The 24,097-nt window shown below is 38.4% G+C and overlaps 1 protein-coding gene across 3 annotated transcripts in view; it reads right to left on the bottom strand.

Moving 5' to 3' along the window:
* The window catches only part of C2H5orf34 (chromosome 2 C5orf34 homolog), a 29,223-nt gene extending 13,481 nt beyond the window's left edge, over positions 1-15,742 (bottom strand). The window contains exons 1-8 of one of the 3 annotated variants that reach the window (XM_036910924.2): positions 15,460-15,740; positions 12,660-12,893; positions 12,410-12,499; positions 9,876-10,513; positions 7,431-7,529; positions 6,154-6,277; positions 2,579-2,670; positions 1,118-1,187 (exon numbers count right to left, since the gene is read on the bottom strand). In XM_036910924.2, coding sequence (XP_036766819.1) covers positions 1,118-1,187; positions 2,579-2,670; positions 6,154-6,277; positions 7,431-7,529; positions 9,876-10,513; positions 12,410-12,499; positions 12,660-12,854 — 1,308 coding nt within the window. In that variant the 5' untranslated portion in view covers positions 12,855-12,893; positions 15,460-15,740. Of the gene's footprint in view, positions 1-1,117; positions 1,188-2,578; positions 2,671-6,153; positions 6,278-7,430; positions 7,530-9,875; positions 10,514-12,409; positions 12,500-12,659; positions 12,894-15,459 lie in introns of all 3 variants that reach the window. The other 2 variants (XM_036910920.2, XM_036910923.2) reach the window with 2 other exon arrangements.
* Positions 15,743-24,097: the final 8,355 nt, after the last annotated feature.

Genomic DNA, 24,097 nt, shown 5'->3' with positions numbered 1-24,097 from the left:
AATAGATGTCACCAGAGAAAATAAAATCACAGCAAAGAAAGCAGACCAACCAAATACTAACTAAAGGCAAAAATAAAATCAACTACCCACAAAAGCAGTTAAAGGAAGCACAAAAGAGCACAGAATAAAACAACCAACACATAAAGGACAGAGGAGGAGGAATGAGAAGGGAGAAAAATAAAGAATGACCAGACAGTGTCTAAAATAGCTCAATAAGTGAGTTAAGTTAGGCAGTAAGATACTAAAGAAGCTAACCTTGAACCTTTGGCAACCATGAATCTAAAACCTGCAATGGCAATAAGTACATATCTTTCAATAATCACCCTAAATGTAAATGGACTGAATGCACCAATCAAAAGACACAGAATAATAGAATGGATAAACAAGCAAGACCCATCTCTATGCTGCTTACAGGAGACTCACCTCAAACCCAAAGACTATAGGAACAAAGAAAGACTGAAGGAACAAAACAGCAGCAGAATCATAGAACCTAAGAATGGACTAACAGTTACCAAAGGGAAAGGGACTGGGGAGAAAGGGAGGGAAGGGAGGGATAAGGATGGGGAAAAAGAAAGGGGACATTACGATTAGCATGTGGCGGGGGGCATGGGGAGGGCTGTGCAACACAGAGAAGACAAGTAGTGATTCTACAGCATCTTACTACGCTGATGGACAGTGACTGTAATGGGGTTTGTGGGGGGGATTTGGTGAAGGGGGTCCCTAGTAAACATAATATTCTTCATGTAATTGTAGATTAATGACCACAAAATAAATTAATTAATTAAAAAAAAATTTACTGCAGTTATAGGAAATAGAGTAGAATAGTGTAATATCAGGTTTTATAATAACTATGTTTTTATATATTGCAAATCCAATCAATTCCCCAACTCTTCGCCCTCCACTAAAAAAAAGAAAAACAAAATAAACATGTAAATGAAAATATAACATAAAAGCCTGAGTTTACAGGGTTTAAGTGGATATTTTTCTGAATAAACCAATTACTATTACAAATAATTTCTCACATGACTTAGATGAAAATAATTTGAACTTAGTGTTGTGTATACAAACAATAGAGCAATTTAAAAAATATCTTGATTTTGAAATAATTTTAAGATACCATTTTCCAGCAGCATATCTGACAGTTATGGCTTAAGGAAAGCCTCGTCTTGGCACAATGTTGCAGAATTCTGTTAACATGAAAAACCATACTTAAAGATTTGCAAATAATGACATTTTCCAGTTCTAGCAACCCATTCTCACTGCTATACATTTTAGGCAAGTAACTCATTTCCATTAAACTATGTCCAGAATTCTTTTCTTCCAGAAATCCTTAAGCCTCTAGAAGGAAACTTCTACTGTTTTTCCCTTTCTGCTAATCTTACACAGTTAAGGTTATTCCTCTGATTTTTAGCAATGAAATGACTCTAAATGGAGAGAATTTTCAGGGCTCCTTTTTAAGAGGTGACAGATTGATAGCTCCTAAAAGGAAGAAAGGTGGGGATGTGAATCAACCACCCCCAGGAAATAAAATGACCAATTCTGCTCCTTCAAATCTACTTTGGCAGGTGCTTAGACATAAGTTTATAAAAATAAATAGCTTAATAATCCCCTTTCACTCTTCTGGGTGCCACAGATTTATTAATTAGGAGAATTTTTTTAAGAACATATGAACCAAAGAACTAAACAGAGGAAAGTGAATTAAATCTCCGGGTTTAAAATTTAACACTAAGATTAACTTGAAAATGAACTCAAGTAGCCCCAAAAACTTTATAACCACTAAGAGGTGGCAGTTTCTCTTTTTTCTCCCTATTTTCTGAGGCTCAGGGTCAGAGATAACGCAGAAAGCTGATTTTGCAGAGCCCAAGTCATCCTGTCCTGGAGTCCTGAGGAGTAATGCATAAGAGAAACAAAAAGCAATTGAATTGGTGCAAGCATGTCTGCTTAGATCCTTGCAAGTTGCTACGTTGTGTGTCTGTGAACACCACAGGCTCTCTCTCCCAATTTCCTCTCTAAAAGCCCTAATTGCTTGTGCTTCAGGGGTACAGTGGCTCTTTAAGGCATTAACCTGCTACTCCTTCATCTGCTGGCAAATTAATAAACTATTCCTTTCCTTTTCTCAAAATCTTGTCATTGTGTTTTGTGATTTGACTTTGGGGACAAGAACCAGTTTTCAGTAACAGAACTATACTTCATCTACTGTACACTCTCAGAAATCACTATTACTCTGAGGATAGTAAAGCAGTATAAAAATTTTCAATGTATCATCAAATCCTCAACTTGATTCCAAGGAACAATAATGATGCCCATGTACTCAGAGAAAAGGCTCTTTTTCCCAAGTAGCACTTGCTTGCCATATAGGGATGTTTCTCCATATTTAACTTTTAATTTCAATGTCAGAAGTACCCTTATAATGATAATAATTAACTTACTCTATAAATGATGAGATCAAAAAAGCTGGCACATTTTACCAAAGACATGCATTTCCACTACACCTACTAAATTATAAATCTTATTCTAAGAAATGTATCCAGGTTCTCAAACACGTAACACTTGATTCAGTTAAATGTGAAGAACTTACCTAGTTGCCTGTTCAAGTAGAGAACACACAGAAAATAGACTTCCTGGTCTATCTGGAGGAAGGTTATTTACTGAGTAAGTTTTCTCTTCTCTCTGAAAATAGGTTTAAAATGAAAAATCTCAGTAAAGAACTTTGACCATTACTACTTAGCAATTTTTTTCTTGACATATGTATTTACATAGTGACAAGGCAAACAGTTATTTTAACTTAACCAAAAGCCCATAAATGGTATGTTTTTAAAGGTATTTTATGATGTTTTTCCTTTTTCCCATTTAAAAAAAATTTAGAATTCCTCTTACACATTCAAGTTAGATACTATATCCTGTAACTTACTCTCCCAACTTAAATCTTAGCTATACTTAAATTAGCATGGTAGGAGGACATTATGCTCAGTGAAATAAGCCAGGTGGAGAAAGACAAATGCCAAATGATCTCCCTCATTTGTGGAGTATAACAATGAAGCAAAACTGAAGGAACAAAATGGCAGCAGACTCAGAGACTCCAAGAATGAACTAGTGGTTACCAAAGGGCAGGGGTGTGGGAGGGAGGGAGAAGGGGACTGAGGAGTATTATGTTTAGTACACATGGTGTGGGGGATCACGGGGAGAACAGTGTATCACAGAGAGGGCACATAGTGGATCTGTGGCATCTTGCTGCACTGATGGACAGTGACTGCATTGGGGTATGGGTGGGGACTTGATAGTATGGGTAAATGTAGTAACCACATTGTTTTTTCATGTGAAATTTTCATAAGAGTGTATGTCAATCATACCTTAATAAAAAATTTAAAAAAATATTAGCATGGTAACCAAACTATTTTTCTACACATTACCAGGAAATTTATTACATAAGTCCCCTTTCCCTTGAGACAAAAAAATTAAAAAGCCTATATAGAATCCTCCAACCTCCATCCCTCTTTTATATAGCTCTTCCTTTAGAATTACAGATCCTAGCTTAGCCAGGTCTTCCTTCAGAAGGCCTTTCTGGAGTCTCCAAAACTAGATCAGGTGCCCCTCTGTATGTGTCCCCAAAGCTTCTCTAATGGAAGCACTTACATTGTGAGTCCTTTTCAATCTTTCCCATTTCAATGTTAAGGTACTCAATAAATACTTTACTACATTTTTTGGGGGAAAACAATTCAAAAAATATAAAACTTAAGTCCCTCCATACCCCTCCCTCCTCACAAATTCCCAGACTCTTCCTCCCCAAAAGTAACCACTTTGGTTCAGTTGTTGTATACTCAAATCTTTCCCTGTGCATTTACATGTGTATTATATACAGTAATATATTTGGATTTAGGGTTTGTTTTTTGTTCTTTACACAAAGATGTCATTGTACATGTTATTATACAACTTTCTTTTTTTCACTCAATAGCGTATTGGAGGTCCTTCAGTCTCTCTCTCCATCTCCATCTTTTGCATTCTTTTAAACTGCTGCTCAGCAGTCCCATAATCTGATCACTAGAGCTGTTTTTTGCTACTACAAATAATGTCACAACCCACATCCTTGACCATGCTTCTTTGTATCTATGTGCTGATGTGTTTCTAGTATCAATACCTAGAAGCAGACTTTTTGGCCAATTTTACTTGGTATTATCAAACTAAGACTAAAACAATTTACACTCCAACCGAAAGTATGAAACCTCTCTTTCCCCCACACCCTTGCTACCAGTAGATATTATCAACCTTTTTAGCATTTGACAATTTGATGAATGCAAAATGTTATGTCACTGTCATTTTAATTTATATTTCTTTGATGCTAGCAGTAAAGTTGAACATGTTTTCAAATATTATGGGTTATTTATATTGCCTTTTCTATAGCTTGACCATTCTTATCCTTGTACTCATTTTTCTATTACTTTCTTTTTTTAGTCTTTGTATTACTGATTTATAGCATTGAACTTTTTTTTTCCAGACCTTTGTTTTTTACTTTATCTGACAAAACTTAAATATTTAAAATTTAAGTATGAAAATTTCAAGCTTATCAAACTTTTATGGCTTCTGGTATTCTGTATTATACTTAAGAAGGCCTCCCCTACCCCAAGATTATAAACATTGTCTTTCTATATTTTCTTTGAATAACTATAAATTTTGATTTCTTACATTCAGCCCTTTAATCCTTCTGGAATTTATGTTGGAGTATAGGTTAAAGTAAGGAGCAAACAATTTTATCCCAATAACAGAGCCAATTGTTTCGACATCTTCTCACTCTAGACAGAATGTGTTGCACACAGAGGTCTGACAGTGAAGCCCAAAGCAGTCCACCACAAAAAGCACAACTTGTTTCAAACTTTTGTGTTCTATCCCAAAAGCTAATGTTCCCACTCCCTATATTTACCTCAGTGTAAAAATAATTGCCCCCTTCCCGTCACCTGAGTAAAACTGAAGCTCCAGGAAGATGCACTATAAATACATACACCCACTCTAATTTGCCTGTGTATCTCTTACACCACACACACACACACACACACACAGAGGTTGGGCTCGCTTTCATTTATTTGCTTGTTTGTCTGACTGACTGGTAGACTGTGAACCCTCGAAGGAGGGATGGAAACTCTTCATCTTTACCCAGTGCTTAACAGAGTGCCTGGCTAGCAGAGTTCAATTCATGTTTATTAAATAAGTAAGTACCTTCCTACAAACAGACCCCAGGAGAGAATCTGCTCCAATATACATAAAAACATTTGTGAATGAAATTGTATTTGGGATTTACATAAAAATAAATAGGGATCAATGATACCATAATAAAAAAATAAATTAAATAAATAAATAAGGGAGTAGAGTGGGCAGTGGGAAGGACAGATGGAACAAGCTAGGTGATAGGTACATGAAGGTCTGTTACACCTGTCCTACTTATGTGTGTATTTGCAATTTTCTATAGTTAAGAAAAAATTCACTCCATTTTTAACTCTTCTCCCTACCAACTCTGATAATCTTATCACTCAAATACTTTACTCTGTAACACAGAAAGAAAACATATTTATTATGTTCCATCCTGCAAAGCAGACATGTGATACTATGGTGATCCCTATAAAAGGGTGGTTGTCAAATGACAGATTGGAGACTAGCAAATTTAGACTAGTAACAAAGTATCCACATTACATTTTGGTCTAATACATTAAGTAGATTATTTTATGTTTCACAAAGAACAGCGGTGTTCAACTTTATAGTTGCATATGAAGAGTTAGAAGTTAGGAGGTATTTTAAATATGTAAACAATTACATGGTGGGAGAAAAAAGAATGTGCTTTTAATCAAATGTTAATTTAGAGAAGTATATTCATTCAAAGTAATGTTGCTAGTTTTAGTGTTTCCTAGTCTATGACAGAAGAAATTTAACTTCTGATTCAAACACAAAATGCTGAGGCAAATGGATGACAGAATACAGGGTAAGAATACAATAAAAATAAAGTGGTTAATAATTACTGTGCCAATACTGGCAGTAAGGTTATACTGATTCTCCAGACTGGGGAATAGTAGCAAGCAACATTATATAAAAATCTAATTTCCTATATATTTATTTAGAAGTACTATATATTCAAAAGCTTCTTGAGCTGAGACCTGATTGTCAGCTTACCTCTTCTGACCCTTCTTGAATGGAGTAATATGTAAAATAGTTCCCCAAATAAGCTCCTTCTGATTTGAAAACAGATCCATCTCCAGGATAAATCTCCATAGAGTTCACATTTTTATGGGCAAGTCTAAGGAAGAGAAATGATCATTAAAATTTTTTTTTCTAATTGAGATTAAAATATACCTGAAGGTAATCTTAAAAATAAAAAAAGCAAAGTAGTATGGGCTTTTTTGCCTATGCAGCAAAACAGATAATTTTATACTCTGTATCCCAACCAGCTAAATTAATTTTTCTTCAAAAAATAAACAGCACACACAGAATCAGTTAATATATCTATTTTAATAACTGAGCTCAGCTTCTGGAAGTCAGGCATCTATCTTCTTATCCTGGCATCCCAATCACAGTGGCTGGCACATGACAGTTACCAAAGAAATGCCAATTACATAGGAGTTAAATATGACAATTCCAGGACCTGAAAATAAGATTTTTCTTGAATTATGAAACTAGTAGAATCAATATCTGCTGGATGAGATTAGCCACGTGTAAAGAGTAATCCCTGAGAGAAGGTGGCTGATTGTACCTGAAGCACCATGTACAATCAAGGTTCTGGATGTGTAACATATAAAACCGCATGTAAAGTCAATTTTATTGAAACATATATGAGGAATGTATTGTCAGAAGGGGTTGGTTTTCATGCAGGAAAAGGAAAGCCCAAAGAAGAAAAATTTTGCAGTACTCTTGCAACATTACAGAAGTAAGACTCTGAATCTAGGCAACATTAGTATTCCAGTCACTAAAGAGGTGTACTTGTGGTGGGGTGGGGATCATTCAGTGGAATAGTGCAGACACAGAGAAGCTAGCTCATGAATATTTGTGGCAAGAAGGAAGGCCGAAATCTTCCGGAGGCTCTCTCCTTTCTCCAATTCCATGCTTAGTGGACAACCTTCTGATGTGACTAATTCAGACAAGCAGTTGCCCTGATGCTTGGAAGGAGTCTATCCTAAATACCTGCCGTAGTATTTCATTCACTAGTCACATGAATCCCTCACTGGCTTTGGAGCTGTCACAAACATCCTGTGGATATGGTTAATGTGAATTAGTCACAAGACCATTCCGTGCACTAATAAAATGAAGGTTTAGGACCTGTAAAACTTAGGACCAAACAAAGAACAATGGCTCCAGCAAACCCGTGTCCTCTCATGGGAGTCTGTCTGCAAGGCTAGTCCCATCCCCCCCTGTGATATCACTAAACAGCTCTAACTCCAATGCGGGCACCTTACCTATATGTAATACCCTTGTACCAAACCACTTTCACTAGCTCACGATAGGAATATTCTTCATCAAACAGCCTCTGGGAAAGTGAATCACAAAAATCCCACCTGTGAAGGACAAAATACAAGCTATTAATTCTGGTTGCTCATCATAATTAACTTTAGAAGTCAACCAGAGAGTGCTACTGTAACAATAATGCATTTATTGCTTAACTTGTTCGATTAAAGAAAAGTAAAAATCAATATGAAAGTGCATTGGTAAAATTTAAAACTAATTATTTTCCATATTTTTTTCAGTATTTTCAATAATCTCATTACTGAATCTCAGCACAATCACATAAATTAATAGTTTTCCTAACCTTTAAAATTTAGGATTCAAACAACAAATATTTATTGAAATATCTATGGTGGGCAAGGCACTGTGCTATATATACTGGAAAAATAAAACCCCAAAAAGCAGACATGGTCACTGCCCTCAGTGGAGATTCCTATCTAGTAGGATGTTAAATAATAAATATTGAGTATATGCAGTTCTATTTACAATAGCTAAGACATGGAAGCAACCTAAGTGTCCATCAGTAGATGAACAGATAAAGAAGATGTGGTACATATACATAATAGAATATTATTCAGCCATAAGAAGAAAACAAATTCTACCATTTGCAACAATATGGATGGAGCTAGAGGGTATTATGCTCAGTGAAACAAGCCAGGCAGAGAAAAACAAGTACCAAATGATTTCACTCATCTGTGGAGTAAAACAACAATGAAAAAACTGAAGGAACAAAACAGCAGCAGACTCACAGAACCCAAGAATGGACTAGCGGTTACCGAAGGAAAAAGGGTTGGGCGGGTGGGTGGGAAGGGAGGGAAAGGGGATTAAGGGGCATTATGATTAGCACACATAAAATAGGGAAGGCATGGGGAAGTACAGCACAGAGAAGACAAACTAGTGACTCTATAGCATCTTACTATGCTCATGGACAGTGACTGTAATGGGTATGTGGTGGGGACTTGGTAACAGGGGGTAATGTAGTAACCACAATGTTGCTCATGTGAAACCTGAGCATAAGATTGTATCAATGATACCTTAATAAATAATTTTAAAAACCCAACCAAAATAAATAAATAAGTAAATATTGAACATAAAGAAAGGAGAATTACTGGATGCTATGGGATTGTGTAAGAATCTAATCCCTCTAGGGACTTGGAGATAACCACCCTAAGGAAGAAAGGCTTATGCGCAAACCTGGAAATGAGCCTGTTTGCAAACTGAGAAACCAGTGTTTCCAGACGAGGGAAGAACAAGAGCAGGGGCAAAAGAAAGCTTGAGAAGGCATTCTAGGGACTGCAAGACATCCAGTTTAGCAAGAGTTGAGAAAGCAAGATACAGGAAGGGACCAGAAAATGGAAGGCCTGTTGAGCCATGTTTAAGGATAATGGACTTAGCCTAAGGCTAGAGGCAAGTTAAAGAAAAACTGTTAAATTAGAAGCATAATCCTCTTTTGATGGATGATCATAATGCTTGAATTTCCGATTTTAACTAGATAATCATGACAAGCCTGAAAATCATTCCCATAGTTTGCTTGAAATAAACAAAATGTACTCAGAGACTACCTGGAATCAAACCCTAATTCTACAAGTACTAGCTGTGCAACTTTGTTCAGGTTATTTAACCTTTCTGTGTCTCAAGTTCCTCTACAAAATGGGATAGTAATGGTACTTACCTCATGGGGTTGCTATGAGGATCAAATAGGTCAAATACAGCTGTACCTGGCACCTAGTAAGTGCTTTGTGTTAGCTATTATCATCATTACTGCACTACTTATATACAGTTCGTGCTACAAAGCTGTAACTATTAAGTCATTCATCTCTCACTGGAGGGAAAAGGTTTATACCCAGCCATACAGAAGCCTCTCTGTGTTTACCCCTTTTGAAAATGGACATATTTAGAATTAGTTAACCAATGATAGAGGTGGCCTCTGAGGTTAGGTATGGAGGAAAGAACCCATGATCATAAATTGTCAGATCCACGCTCCAGCGACCAAGGTGATAGGCTCTGCAGAGCTGCAGCTGATGGTCCTCCGTGCTGTCACAGAGCCCTGGGCCTTCACTTACCATATTTTAATAATCTTTTCAGCAACATGGTCTTCATTAGACTCTAAGCTCCTGGAAAGCAGTGACTGTGTCCTAGCCATCAGTAGTCTCTGCACTTAACAAAGTCTCAAGTGTGTAGTCAGCCTTCATAAACAGTCAATGTATGGACACAGGGTAAGAAACATCAGCAACATATTTGCTAGGAAATTACTATCAGTTATTAGCAAACTCCTGAACCAACTGAATGAACATTCCTTATGCATTGTATCAGATGATTCAGAAGGAAAATTAGCCTTGTCAATTTTTTTGACTGGTTCAGACAAAAGCTTTATGACAGGTAAGTCACTCTTCCATTACCTGTGCAGGTGTGGGACCGGACAGCTGAGCAACAGGGCCCTGGGAAGAACAGAGACCTCTTTTCCTCTTTCCTCTGACACATGAGAAGTTAAAACTCTACTCTGGGTTATATCTGCATCAATTCCAGACATCCTGCTGATTTTATTATGAAAATGAAGTGCCAAGGACAAAGGGTATTTCCATTCCTCTGGACAGGAAGCCACGGACCAGTGTTGCTGTACCCATGTGTATATACATGTGTGTTTTGTACCAGGAGGAGGCAGCCTCTCCCTGTCTTCAGTTACACAATTCTTTTCCTCTAAAGATTCTTTGGATTTCCCGATCTGAGAATAAAGTTCATTTTCTTTATTCTTCAGCCTTTGTCCTGATAAACGCCCGTGAGTACAGGTCTTGCCTGCTGTCTCAACTGGTTTGCCCTTTTTGTCTTGACTATTCTTTTCTGATAATACGATGGATGAGTCTGGCTTCTGGCTTACTTTACACAAAAAATGTACTGAAAATTCGTGCTGAGATTTGGGCAGACAAAGATATGCATGACCATCTAAAGATGCTATCTTCACAGTGCCACTCTGCAGACATATGCCATCATCAGTATCACGACTGGGCCATCTCACTTCTGAGATGTCAGTGAAGATACGCTGAGTTGAGGGGAGAAAAAGAGATAGTTTGTATTTTCTGTTAACAGCCCAATTTTGCCATATATTTGATAGTTACGCATTGTGTAAGAAAGCTCTTAAAGCTCTGTGTTTACTACCCAGAGAGAATGAAAAGTGGAGAGCCAGGTGTCAGCTTAAATATGATTTTCCACAGAATTTTTGATGTTGTTAAGATTCTCTCTTTTAGGAAAAGTGATGTAAAACACACACACATACACAGACAAAAAAATGAGAGAAAAAGAAATCCTTATATTTAATATTAGACAAATTTTTGTTTAAAATATACAGTTAATCAGAAATAGATTTTCAGCCTCTCCCGAAGTCCTACTCAGAGACAGAATATAAATAAGAGAAGCACTACAATATACTATATTAAAAGCAATCATAACTTGGTGATATTGAACTATCATAAAAATAATTGACAGAATAACTCAGAGAATACAGAGTTGGACTCAACCATATCTTAAGATGTTAACTGTGATAACATAAGCTTTTCAAAATAATGGGGGAAAGGGAGAATTATTTAATAAATGGTACTGGAATTACTGAATAACATTCAGGAAATTCTAGTTCAAACGGTTATCAAATGGATTAAATAAAATAACACATATAAGGTACCTGGTCTAGATAGCACCTGGCATATCACATACTAAAATAAATTCTAGGTGGCTTAATTAACAACATTTTTAAAGACTGAATTACTTAATGGTGAACTGATTCTGACCAGTAGAGAACAGATTCACACCAGGTAACAGTGGGTGGAGCATCTTTTCAAGTAAGATAAAAACAAGGGGTGTTACATAACAATCTCTTAATTAGTTAATCTTGCCAATATTTATTAATAATAGTAAACATTTCAACTTCCATTTATATAAAACCTTAAATGTACAAAAACTAGTGTCAGGAAGGCATCATATTTGCAGTGCTATCCATGCATACAGATGTTACTATAGTATTCATTGATGGCAAAACTGGTTTGTAAGGACGGTTAAGGAAGTTCTCTCTTCTAGAATTAGATATCATTCCTAGACTATCTAATAATCCTACTGCAGCATCAGCAGCAAGCTATGCAATTTAAATGAATAAAGTTACTCAAAAGATATAGTGCAAAAATAGCCTTATAGACTAATTATAGCTTACAATTTTCCATGATTCCTTTGCCATGAAACAAACCAAAACACAAAATTAATCAGTAGGCAAGGCAAGCATCATGGTGGTAGCAGAAAGTGGTTAAAAGGCATAGCCTGGGTTCAAATCCTGACTTTGCCACTTAAAAAATGTCCATGGACAAGTTAGGTAAACTCTCTGAGGTTTAGCTCCCTCACCTATAAAAAGAGGCTGATATCAAGCCAACACACCTGTTCTGACTAGTTGGACACCCATAATGATTAGCAGGTACACATGCCATACTGGTATTATGAAATACTTTCAGTATCATTCCTAGTTATTGGCACATAGTAAATCCTCAATAAATAAAAGTTATTATTTCTAAAAGTTCAAAACAGAATATAAGCAAAAGAATAAAATGTGTATACCCATATGTAATTACACATCTCTACTACACATTAACAAATAATCACACACAAGCAACTGAAAATTGCCACATAATTTCTTAATTTTAGCATTTATGGGAATCAAAAAGCCATCAATCTGAAAAATTCAGAGTATAACCCTTGGCTATGAGGAAAAAGGCAGGGAGATGGAACTGTGTAACTTCTGTGTCTCAACAAATACACAAAATATAAAGTCTAGTGAAATATAGAAATATACATTCTACAGCATTTCCAAGTGTCATGAAGAAAAACATGAAATACTAAACTGTTTCTAATTACTTGTCCTTAAACATCACTTATGAAAAATGAGGTTTAAAATATTTACCGTTTTTCTTTCAGAAGGTATGAGGCTTTCAGATAAAAAAGGGGAAATAGCAGCAGAGTTTCGAAAATCGAGGGCTCGCTGCAATTGCTTCTACAAAAAGAAATACACAATGTAACCTTTAAAAATGTAAAATAATTTGAAATCAATTTAGAGTGACTATAATCCAGAATAGTAATTATTTTCCATATTCTGTCTACCTCAACAATATTTTGGTATTAGAAAGAGTTGTTTTTGCATCATCTTTACTTACTCGGTAAGTGCTAATAACAAAGTGTGTCCTTTGACGAATTCTTTCTGGCTGTTCTAAAGGATGTGCTGAAACAGGAGGAGCCTTTTCAAATAAAAATTCAGACCCACAAGGAGAAAGCTGTAGTCTGGAACCATCAACATATTGTACTTGTACTGAATCATCTTCATAAAGTACCATTTGCACTTCAGCCGCCATTACTTTGACTATGGATAAAATGTCCTTCCAAGGTGAAGACTAAAGGGAACAAGAAACAGAGTAGCACACACAGTTCCCTGAATGGATAAGTCTGTATTTTCTAAGAACACAAGGAAAACATTTTGTCATTGCATTTACTTTTGTTGCATGTAAAGTGATTACTTTAGTACAGGCATACCCTGGAGACGTTGCGGGTTAGACTCCAGAACATCACAATAAAGCAAATATTGTGATAAAGTGAATACTGCAATAAAGGAAGTCAAATGAATGTTTTGGTTTCCCAGTGCATATAAAAGTATGTTTACATTATACTGTAGTCTAGTAAGTATGCAATAATATTATGTCTAAAAAAAGTACATACTGTAATTTAAAAATATTTCATTGCTAAAAAATCCTAGCCATCATTTGAGCTTTCAGTGACTCATAATCACTGGTCACAGATCACCATAGCAAATATAAGAAGAAAAGGTTTGAAACAGTGTGAGAATTACCAAAATGTGACATAGAGACATGAAGTGAGCAAATGCTGCTGGAAAAACAGTGCCAATAGATTGCTCCATGCAGGGTTGTCACAGACCTTTAATCTGTGAAGAATCCAGTTATCTGTTCCCTTTTAGGACATGATCTCCTTCTACTACTCAGGCAATCAAGTTTCACCTGACACAAAAAAATAACTTTCCATAGATCCCACTTTCCCCAGTTTTACCCCTATTTCCTACCAATAAACTTTTCAAGTGTAGTATCGACTTGTGGTCTCCTTTCTCTTCCATCAATCCTCAATTCATTGCATTCCAGCTTTCTCTTCCACCTCTCTACTGAAATTGTTTCACAATGGTCACCAATATGTTCCTATACCCAATGAGTTCCGTCTTCACCCTACTACACTACTAGTCAGCCTATGATGGCATTGTCTAATTTCCCCTGCACAAAACTCTTTCTCTGCCTTTTATTTTAAAAAAACAAGGGCTGCCATAGCTCCCCTCTACATCTATTTTTTTAATCATGTCTCTTCACCATTCTTTTAAATCAAGGCTTTTTCAAAACCTGATTGATATTAGTCCCCATTTCATCATCTCTCCTTACTATACACATTCAGATTGCTTTTATACCTGTCCTTGCTTTTTTTCTTTTATCTTACCCCCTTTCAAAGTCTGTAATCAGCTACATATGATTGACCTATAATCTTTTGTGGAATGTCAGGATATAAGTAAATATTAAACCATATGGCCTGACATAACCTTTTCCTTTCTCTAGAGAACTTCCAAATCTATCCGACCTCTCTCCAGTTGTCTGCTTCATGTCCCTGTCCCACCAAATAAATCAAACTCAATATGGCTAAAATGGAACCTAACCATTCCCACCAAAAGCGGACTTTTGTTAATATCCCCTAATTTCATTTGCACTCTTGCTTTCCATGGTGTCCAGTCTACATATGGTAGTAGTAAGAGGGACCTTTTAATATAAAAATGATTTCTATCACTTACTGGTTCACAACCTACCATTTGCACTTAGGATAAAATCCAAATTCCTAACCATGGCCTATAAAAGGCAATCTTGGCTTCATCTACCTCTCCAAATGTTATCTCCTCTCACCTCCTTGTTCAGGCCACTTAAGATACACCTGCCTTTTTAAGGTTTTTTAAACAAGCTGTTTCCTGTCTCAGAACCTTTGCATTATTCTTTCTGCCTACCATGTCCTTTTCCTAGCTTAGTATATTGCTGGCTCTTTGTCACCAATAAGATCTCACCTCAAATATCATTTCCTAAAGGCACGACTTGATAATTTTGATTAAACTTGTTCCCAATCATCTCCTAATCACTTTTTATCCATTTCATCTTTTTCTGAATGGCATATCTCTACCAAAACTATTTTATATATTGACTTGCTTTTTGTCTTTTCTCTACTACGATATAAACTCAATCAGAAAAGACCTCTGTCTTATAACTGTGTCCCCGGCATGTAGGATGATACTTGGCAAATAATGAGTTCAATAAAGATTTTATTTAACGACTAAATAGGATAAGATAATTTAAAAACCCTTGCTCCTCCTTAATTTGCAATTTGAGTTAATGGCATCTCAATCTTAGCAATATTTGACTTCCCAGTGTTTCTCTCCACACCTCTGTAACAAGTCCTATTGACTTTGTAAGTCTGTCTCCTGAACCTGACTCCTCTTTTTCTCTTTCAGGCCATTAGCTCTCCCCTCAATTCCTGCATTCTCTGGGGTCTATTTCCAGTTTCTTCCCTCTCCAACCCACTTCCAGGATTGCTGTTGTAGTAAACCTTCCACAACCCAGACCACACCAACCACTTTACGTGGCTTGTTTACATGTTAAATGGCAGTATTTATAACAATAAATGCATTTATATCCAGCATTTCATAAAAAGCTATAACCCGGCTCCAATCAAATTTCCAACCTCATCTCTACTGTCTTATCCCTGTTTTGTTTATTTTACCACCCAGTACATTACGTCACAGCATGCTGAACGATTAAAAAGCCACAATTTTGTTCTTAACATCAGTGGGAACATCATTTGTCAAAATGCACTATCTTAGTTACAGAAAAAGCCTCACCAAAACAATAACCAACGTCTTGGACTCACAGTTCTGGGCTGAAAAGTCGTGGGAATGAGACCAACCAATGGCTCCTGTGCTAATTTAATTTGCCAAAATGCTCAAAGCCGCAGCGTCTGCCCACAACTGCTTCTCGAGGGATGGAATATTTCTTCAGTTTGACAAATTACCAACAAGTGATGTTTCTTGATGAAAGAAAACAACCACAACCGCAGAGAAATAAGGCCACAGAAAGTGTTTCAGCCTAAACTTCCGTTAAATCAAAGCCGGGAAGCTCCAGCTAAGGACCGGCACAATAATCACCAGTAGCTAGGGACAATTCAAACCTTCCGCCTTCGGGAACTGGCTTTCCTCCCGCAAAAAGACCGGAAGTCCCGCCCCTCCCGCGCCCGCCGCTGCGACTGCCACGGCACCAGCGCGCGCCGCGGAAGGCGGGACCGGAAGTAGCGGAGGGAGAGATTCCTAGTCTATTCCTCTTCGAAGGTCTTTATTTTCGGTTCCTCCTGTGGAACTGGGCGTACCTGGTTGTGATAAAGTCTGTGAAGAAGCGTAGCATTCTGATGAGTTAAACAGTAACTAACCACACGGGTGGGTTTCAGGTGAGTGAGGCTTATGGAGGTATAATTGTTATTATACCTCAATAAAGATGTTAAAAAAAACTTGGCCAAAGATAGAAACCTCTCCCTAATTTGGTATGATAAGGAAAACATTCTGAGGTGTTCTAAAATTAAATGATATGAGGGCCGGAGAATGGGGGAAAGAGACAAGGGGAAGTAATCAAGTCATAGCCGAGGGCTGTAGTTAATGAGAAATTCCACCTTCCCGGAGAAAGTAATTTCTGCGTCATCTAGAACGTCCCCAGAACAACTGCATCCCTCCTGCTTGTGTATACTCTGACCATCACCACACCCAATCCGCGAGCCTTCTAAGGGCTAACCATCTATCCGTGGCCTTTGCCCACTAGGAGTTAGCCCATCTTCTTTATCTGTAGTCTTTCCTTGAGACCCCTTATAAGTGTGCCCTATTTCTTGAGTCTGGCATGGCAGACAAGTTTCTGTAGCAGGACTTGCTGCTGGTGAAGCAGAAACTTTGTCCCAGGACACAGTCTCTTTCTGGCTAGCATCAGTAAAGTCTCAATAAGCCCTTTTATTTCAGAGATCTCCCAGTCTAGAGTTTTTGAATTGTCAGGTATCAGAAAAATAGATCTTTGAACTATGTATCTGCACCTTTTCTTTAAAATAACAACTAATTGCATGTGCCTGCTATATTTATTTATTGCCGTTAAGTATTTATGGAGAACCTACTATTTGCTAGACATGCTGGGGATAAAACGAAACTACACCCAGGGTCTAGGAGGGGGACTAGAGATTAACTGGAAAATTAAGGAGTAGATAATTTGATCACAGTTGTGGTAAGTGTTTGTAAAATAAAATACAGAGGCCAAAATCTTACAACTACTGACTATTTACTGTTAAAAGAACATAAGGGATGTGAACATTCCCCAGGAATGGGTAGTTTTAATTTGTCTGATTTCTCTCAGACTGTTCAAGTTCAGTTGGACAATATCCACCATATCATAGGTAAGTTTTCACAAATGCCTAAGGTGCCTAACTGGTTTTCTTGGTTTCACTGGAGATGGCTGGTAATTACAAGTATGCTTTGGTTATGTAACTATACTCCTATTATGTTAATGTGTGTGTGCAATTTAAGTAGTAGCTTAAAACCTATACATGCTGAAGTTACTCTACAAGAAGATATGTCAAAGAAATAATCAATCTTCCCATGTTTTCTTCCGCCTGCTACTTCTATAGCTTTTCTTCTTCCTTCCTAATTACAACCCTTAAATAGAATTCGTGCCTCATATCAAATTTACCGAGTATCATAATTCTTCCAAGTGGTAAAGATACCTCAAGACAAATGCTGGGCATAGAAGCTACAGGGCATAAATATGCAAAGAAATAAAAAGCTAACCATTTCAAACAATAAGGCTTCTCTCTCACTTACCAACTTTACATTTCCCTGTATGGCCCCGGAAGATGACTGGTTAGCCAGAGACGGGTAAGATTCCTCAAGGGAGGAACAACCTAAGACAGGCACAGTCGCAGGGGGGTCATCAGGTGAGAAATTGGGGATCAACAGAGGTGAGGCTTAGAACCTCACCCCCTGTTCTGAGAGAAACCTTCTGCATACGTGGATGTTTTATTGCCTTTGTCTAGCTTGGATTAACACATAGTCTACAGGCACACACCTGATCATCTACATGTGCTCTCTTACAACACTAAACTATGTTTTCTACCTTTATCTTGTATCTACCTACCACTTCAGTATTTTATAAAAAATAATAATAAAGAGAGAAATGTGGTATCCACATATAAATCAAGTATAAAAATCAAATGAGTATTCATATTTGAACTGTTTATAGTTCATAATGCATGAGCAAAACCGAAAGTTTCTGTGTTGACTGCCCTTGTACTGTTCACCATGTAACTTATTCACTATGTAAGAATTTGTACTCCATGTAAGAACTTGTTTGTTATGCCTCAGAAGATTGGAGACTGACGAAAATTAGGCTTGGGGTGGATTAATGATTGTGCATTGAGCATTGACTCCCCTATACAGAATTTTATTGTTGTTAACAACCATTTGATCAATAAACATGAGAGATGCCCTCAAAAAAATAAATAAATAAATAAATAAAAAGTACACACTTCCAATGGTAAAATAATAAGTAACCGGGATGTAATGAATATAGTCAAGATATTGTAACAGCTTGGTATGGTGATAGCTGGTACCTAGAATTGTCATGTATATAAATGTTGAATCACTATGTTGTACACCTGAAACTAATGTAATGTAATACTGTGTGTCAACTACCCTTCAATAAAAAATAATTATCTACAAAAAAAAAAAAAAATACAGAGGTCTGTGATAGCATATAGTGGGGTGGGCCTAACCTAGGCTGAGAAAATACTTCCACTGAAATCCAAAGTGTAAGTAGGTGGTAGCAAGGTAAAATAGAGGGGTGGGAGTGAGACAGAGATGGTGGGTGTAGTCAGAGTAGGCAGGGTGAGGGCCTCTGGAAAAAGCAAAGCAGGATATTTGCAGTCAGAGCAATGTAACTACATGCAAGGAAACCCCCTCCCAAAACTGTGTTAAATGTTAAGCTCTAGGGTCGTTCTTCAGTGAGATCAGTTAATATTCCCCAGGTAAAGAAGAGTAGCACATGTTTTTATTATGCTAGTTATTTGTAATTATATGTAAGGTTCACTTTAGCATGCTAAAAGGCCCAGACCTATGTGCTGTCTTTCCTCCTTCAGATCTGATGAAGTGACCAAACTGGGCAATTAATTTAGCAGGTAAGCCCAGGCATAAACAACATAGTAAAAGGCAAGAAGGATTCCACCTTGAAGATAAGATGGCATTTAATACCCAAGAAGTTAAGAAGTTAGAAATTCTTAACTTATACTCTTTAGCAAACTATACCTCAGCCCACCTTGGGGGCTGGGCAGAAGGCCTTGTTTGATATGCTCCCAGACCAAGATGCTTGTATCTCGGAGAAATCATCAGAGCAGGAAGTTGCTTGTGTTAAGTTAATTCTAAATATTCAGGGACCACTTAATAAGTCCACATTCCTAAGCATTTTTCATGTTCCCAAAAATCCTCAACTGCCTATAAAACCCCTAGACAACTCACCACCCAGGCTCTCTTGTAGCCAGGAGCTCTGTCCTTTCACTTTATCTCTAAATAAAAGCCTGTACCTTGCTCTCCTACCTTGAGTGCTTTGTGAAGCTCATTCTTTGGCTTCATGAACAAGAACCCCGGCATCAGGAGGATGGTGGAGGGAGTGTTTCAAGCCAAAGTAAGAGCCTGTGTTAAGGTCCTGAGGCCTAAAGGAATCATCTTGACACTTAAAAGGACTGAAAGAAAGCCAGTTTGGTTTAAGAATGATTAAAGAGGAGAGGGAGGCCTTTAGGTAGAAGCTTAAATGGGTCTACAGCCATAGGGCAGGGGCCAGATTATCATGGATTTATGAATTACGGACTTTATTTTAAAAGCAGTGATAGATATTACAAGGGCTTTAAGCAAAGGAGGCAGCACCAGGGATAGGGAGAACTCTAACTCCTTAAATTCATCTCCATTGTAAAAAGTCTGATGTGCAAATTGACCTTAGTCTTATATAAAGTGTAATGAAGTCACCCTCAAACAACCATCTTTTCACTGATCTGTAACATGTTTGTATTACACAATGCAGACTTAGGTCCTCACGCCCACCTTTTCCCCCTCCAATGTCTAAGTACCTTCTGTGTATAAACTCTGTCTTCTACAGAGGAGTTTTGTGATGCTATTTAGAAAAATTCCTAGAATTGCTGAGTGGAGAATGGATTGTAGGATGCCAGAGCAGATGTGGGGAGCCCAGTAGATGTCTTCTAAAGAAGAAACAGGAGAGAGATGGCATTTCAGACTCAAAACTGACCAGTGAGGATGGAGAGCATAGCTCCAAGAAATATTTAGGAGATCAACTCAATAGTCTTGGGGATTATTGCACAGTAGGAGTTAAAAATAGTTCCAGGGTTTCTTCTTGGGTCAAGTATATAGGTGGCAGTGTATCAATGAGAGGGGGATGTAAGAAAAGCAAATTTAGGGAATAGCATGACTTAAATTTTGTGAGTCCTCTTGGTGGAAATGACAAGTTAGCAAAGGTCCAGAATCAAGAGATTAGAAACAAATCTGGAGTCAGTAGTAATACCTGTTAACTGAAGCTTCAGGAGAGGATGACATAGCCCCAGAATATTGTGACATGAGAAAAGAATACTTAGGATTGAGCTTTGAAGAACACCAATGCTTACAGAATAGGTAAGGGGAGATAATGCCACAAGAATTTCTGAGGAACAGCACAAAGCTAGAAAGCAAGCTATTGTATTCTAGATGGCTAGAGGTTTTCAGTTTTGCTGTCACCTGATAGTGTTAGATACTGCCTAGAGAACAAGCTATAAGAATGAATTGTCTACTGGATTTAGTGGCACGGGTATCATTGATGACTCCAGTGAGGGCTATTGTATATAGTGTCAGCAGAAGCCACAGTGGGTTTGAAGAGCAAATAGGTGGTAAGAAATTGGAAAAAATGGGGCACTTGAGAAGTCTGACTAGGGAGCAGAGATAGGCTATACTCAAGAAATGTGAGGACCAGATTTCTTTTGATGAAAGGAATGGCATGTTCAGCTCATGCAAAGGGCCAGTGGAAAAGAGAGAAAGAATACAAGCAAAGTAGTAATAGAGTTCATGACACAGTGAGAGGGCATGGGATTTGAGCATGTGTGGAATAATTGGCCTTTGATAGGAGGAAGACTGTTTTCTGTACAGGAAGAGGAGGGATGAAGTGAATGCAGATGCACTTGTGTACACATGATGCCAGGGTTCTTGTTTGTGGAGTCGAAGAATGAACTCAGCAAACAGTCAAGGTAGGAGAGCCAGGGAGAGGCTTTTACTTAGAGATACCGTGAGAGAACAGAGCTCCTGGCTCACATCAGGAGGGGACAAGAGAGTCTGCAGCGGTGCTTTGTCTAGGGGATTTATAGGCGGTTGAGAGACAAAGAGCTAGGGATGCAGAGCCATCAAATGGTCTCTAAATGTTTGTTTTTAAAGAGACACTAAATTTCTTATCAGTTTTCCTGACTATTTTGCAGAGTTAACATAAGAAATTTACTGCTTTGATTCTTTCTCAGAATAGCAGTTTCTTGGTTTGGGAACATATCAATCAAGGCTGCTTGTCTTGTTTTCAAGGTGAGCTGAGTTGTTGTCTGTTAAATAGTAAGTTAATAATCTTCTTAACTTCTTGGGTGTAAAAATGCAGTCTTACCTTTAAGATGGAATCTTTCCTGCCCTTCACTATGTTGCTTACGGCTGGGCCTGCCTGCTATATTAATTGCCCAGATTATATATTACTTGTTTAGGGGCTGAAGGGGGAAAAGCAGCATCTGGGTAAAGTTAAAGATAAACTGGCCTTTTAGCAGGCTAAAGTAAATTTTACAATAGCCTCATTTAATTGACACAAACAAGACATGGGCTATGTTGAGGTGTTTTCTTATCTGGGAGATGTTCAAACATTCCAGGCTAAGTTACTCCTGGCTTTTTAGTTTTAACTAATCTTCACTGAAGAATGCTTATATTCCTAGTCTTATATTTTAGAGAATTAGTGTGACTCTGTCTTAGCTTAATTGTTTAATATGGAGTTTTGGTAGGGGTCTTTTTCCAGAGGCTCTCACCCTACTCTGACTACACCCACGGTCCCTGTCTCACATATATCTGGTGGCTTTTCTTCTTGTGTGAAGTAAGTCATCAGTAAGGGGATGAAGCAGCAGATAGCATGGAGAGGGTTTGAAATAGTTAAACAAGGGAATGAAGAAACAGTAAGACTAGGCAGTGCTGATGGCCTAACTGAAGGTGGTGACTATGAATTTACTGTGGTACAAACCTACAAGAAACATGATCTCCAGCGGCCTGGATGACGCAGCGGTGTCAGATGCACCCAAGGTTGGTGTTTTGTCAGGCCCACACAATACAACAGTAGCATAGATGGCCTTAAATTATTCACATCTGCTAAAGTCTAGTCAGCCAGAGGCCACCAGGCTCAAGCCTGCAATAAGACTAAATCATATTTGTTGACTTGCAAGCTAGGGAGCATATTCCAGAGAAACCTTGGAAGGGTCTCTCCACAGGGGGAGGAAGGCTTTGCTAAGGTTTGGGTTCCTGCTGAAGGATTCCGAGGAAGTTCTAAGGAAAAGAGACCAGTTCTGAGTTGGAAGCTGTTTCTGAATCAGGATTAGGAGGAACGGATTAAGTAGGGACTGGGTGCTGTCATGAGGCGGGGGTGGTTTAGCAACTGGGTTGCTAGTTACATGCATGGGTGGGAACAGCAAGGCATGTCTGGAGGTGTGTGGAGAAAGTGAAGGTTCCTATGGCCAGGATTCTCATGTGGCCCAGGTCGGCTTGCTCACTACACATGAGTGGGCAGTATGTTGTTCCTGACTCTATATAGAGAGTTCTGCCCAAAGCTGCAGGCGGCTGCAGGGCCTCAGGGCTATAGAAGAGCAGACACTGGAATGGTGGCAACTCCAAGGACAGAGACTGAGATGGCTGCAGGGGCAGAGAGGCCCAGAGGCAGAGACCAGCTTGCTGCATGAAGACTACTCCGAGTGGACAGGATTCTAGTGATTGACCTGCCACTGTGGGAATAAAGTTGGGTATAAACGCTTTCACCCCAAGAACATTCCACTGTCATTTTTCTGTCTCATTGAGTCCATAGTGAACTTGTCTGGGACTGAAACCCATTGGCATGACAAGGTGTTATTGTTAACAAAGCATGGTCACACAAAAGGGTCATGATGGCATTTTATAGCTGCATGGCCTTGGGAATAACAAGTTGTGGGGAAGTTGGGGTTCCTATGGCCAGGATTCTCACTGAACTTAAACCACTTGATGATGTAACTGGTCTGTTGCTAGGCTAGTGCTTCCACACCTGTAGACAATAAGCTATTATTGCACTATCTAGAGAGCTTGGCCCAGTGCTCTGGGCGGAGGCAGAGACTTTAGTGCTCGACATACCGCTGGAGAACAAGCTGAGTAATAAACCCTTTCACCCCAAGAACATTCTACTGTCATTTCTTTGGTCACACTGAATCCACAGCAAACTTGCCTGAGGCTGAGACCCATTGGCAAGACACAAGTGTTTCCTGTTAAGTCTGCAGTTGGCTTCATCTGTCTTCCTAGCTTGATTAATGGTAAGGTTGCTTTTTTTCTTTTCCAATTTGAGCTGATGATTTTCAGTTCTTCAGTACTGGATAGGTTTTTACTCATACCAAGCAGTCCTCTCTTGCTGAATGTGTCTGTTTTTTTAAAAAATAACTAAATTCCTCCATACTTCCTATAGGTAAGATTTAATGAAATATCTATTCTAAGACTTGCCCCTGCTTTCTGACAATCATCAATCTCAAGTGAACTCCAGTTTCTTAGACCTTGTAGAGAAAATGGAAATTCCATGGCCGGGATTTGCACCTGACCCTGGTATCCTTGCCCACTGCGCACGTGCAATGCTTGCAGGTGCAGGCTTGCACGCGTGCGGGCAATGAGTTATTACTGACTATAAAGAGAGTGCTGCCCAGTGATCTGGGCCCCACAGAAGAGAGACTTGTACTGAGGGGGGATAGGATTCTAGCGCTTGATCTGCCACCACGAGGATAAAGCTGGGTATAAACCTTTTACCCCAAGGACGTTCCATTGTCGTTTTTCAGTCTCACAGAATCCAGAGTGAACTTGCCCAGCGCTGAAACCCTCAGGTAAAACAGACTCTCACCCAAATTATCCAACCAAAGCTCTAATCTTATTAACAGGTTCTAACACCCTTTTACTGACCCAGCCCACAGTCCCCATTGAACACATTCTGCCTTACTGCAATAAGTCTGCCTTACTGCAATAAGTACTAAACGCAACATATTCAGGTGCAGGTGTGTTCCTGGCAGTCTTTAGCTGGAAGGTCACTGACAACACAAAGAGGGTCTGAGTTGATGACACAACAGCCAGGTTCAGCCCAGTATTTGTATTTTGTTGCTAGAACATAAGACCATGACATTCACTAGCACCTTTGTCCTCACTGTACTAATAATCCTTACA

This window comes from Manis pentadactyla, chromosome 2, assembly GCF_030020395.1.
Source record: "Manis pentadactyla isolate mManPen7 chromosome 2, mManPen7.hap1, whole genome shotgun sequence".
NCBI classification, from domain to species: Eukaryota; Metazoa; Chordata; class Mammalia; order Pholidota; family Manidae; genus Manis; species Manis pentadactyla.
The sequence above is the reverse complement of the archived record's forward strand: the minus strand, read 5'-3'. Positions and strand labels throughout refer to the sequence as shown.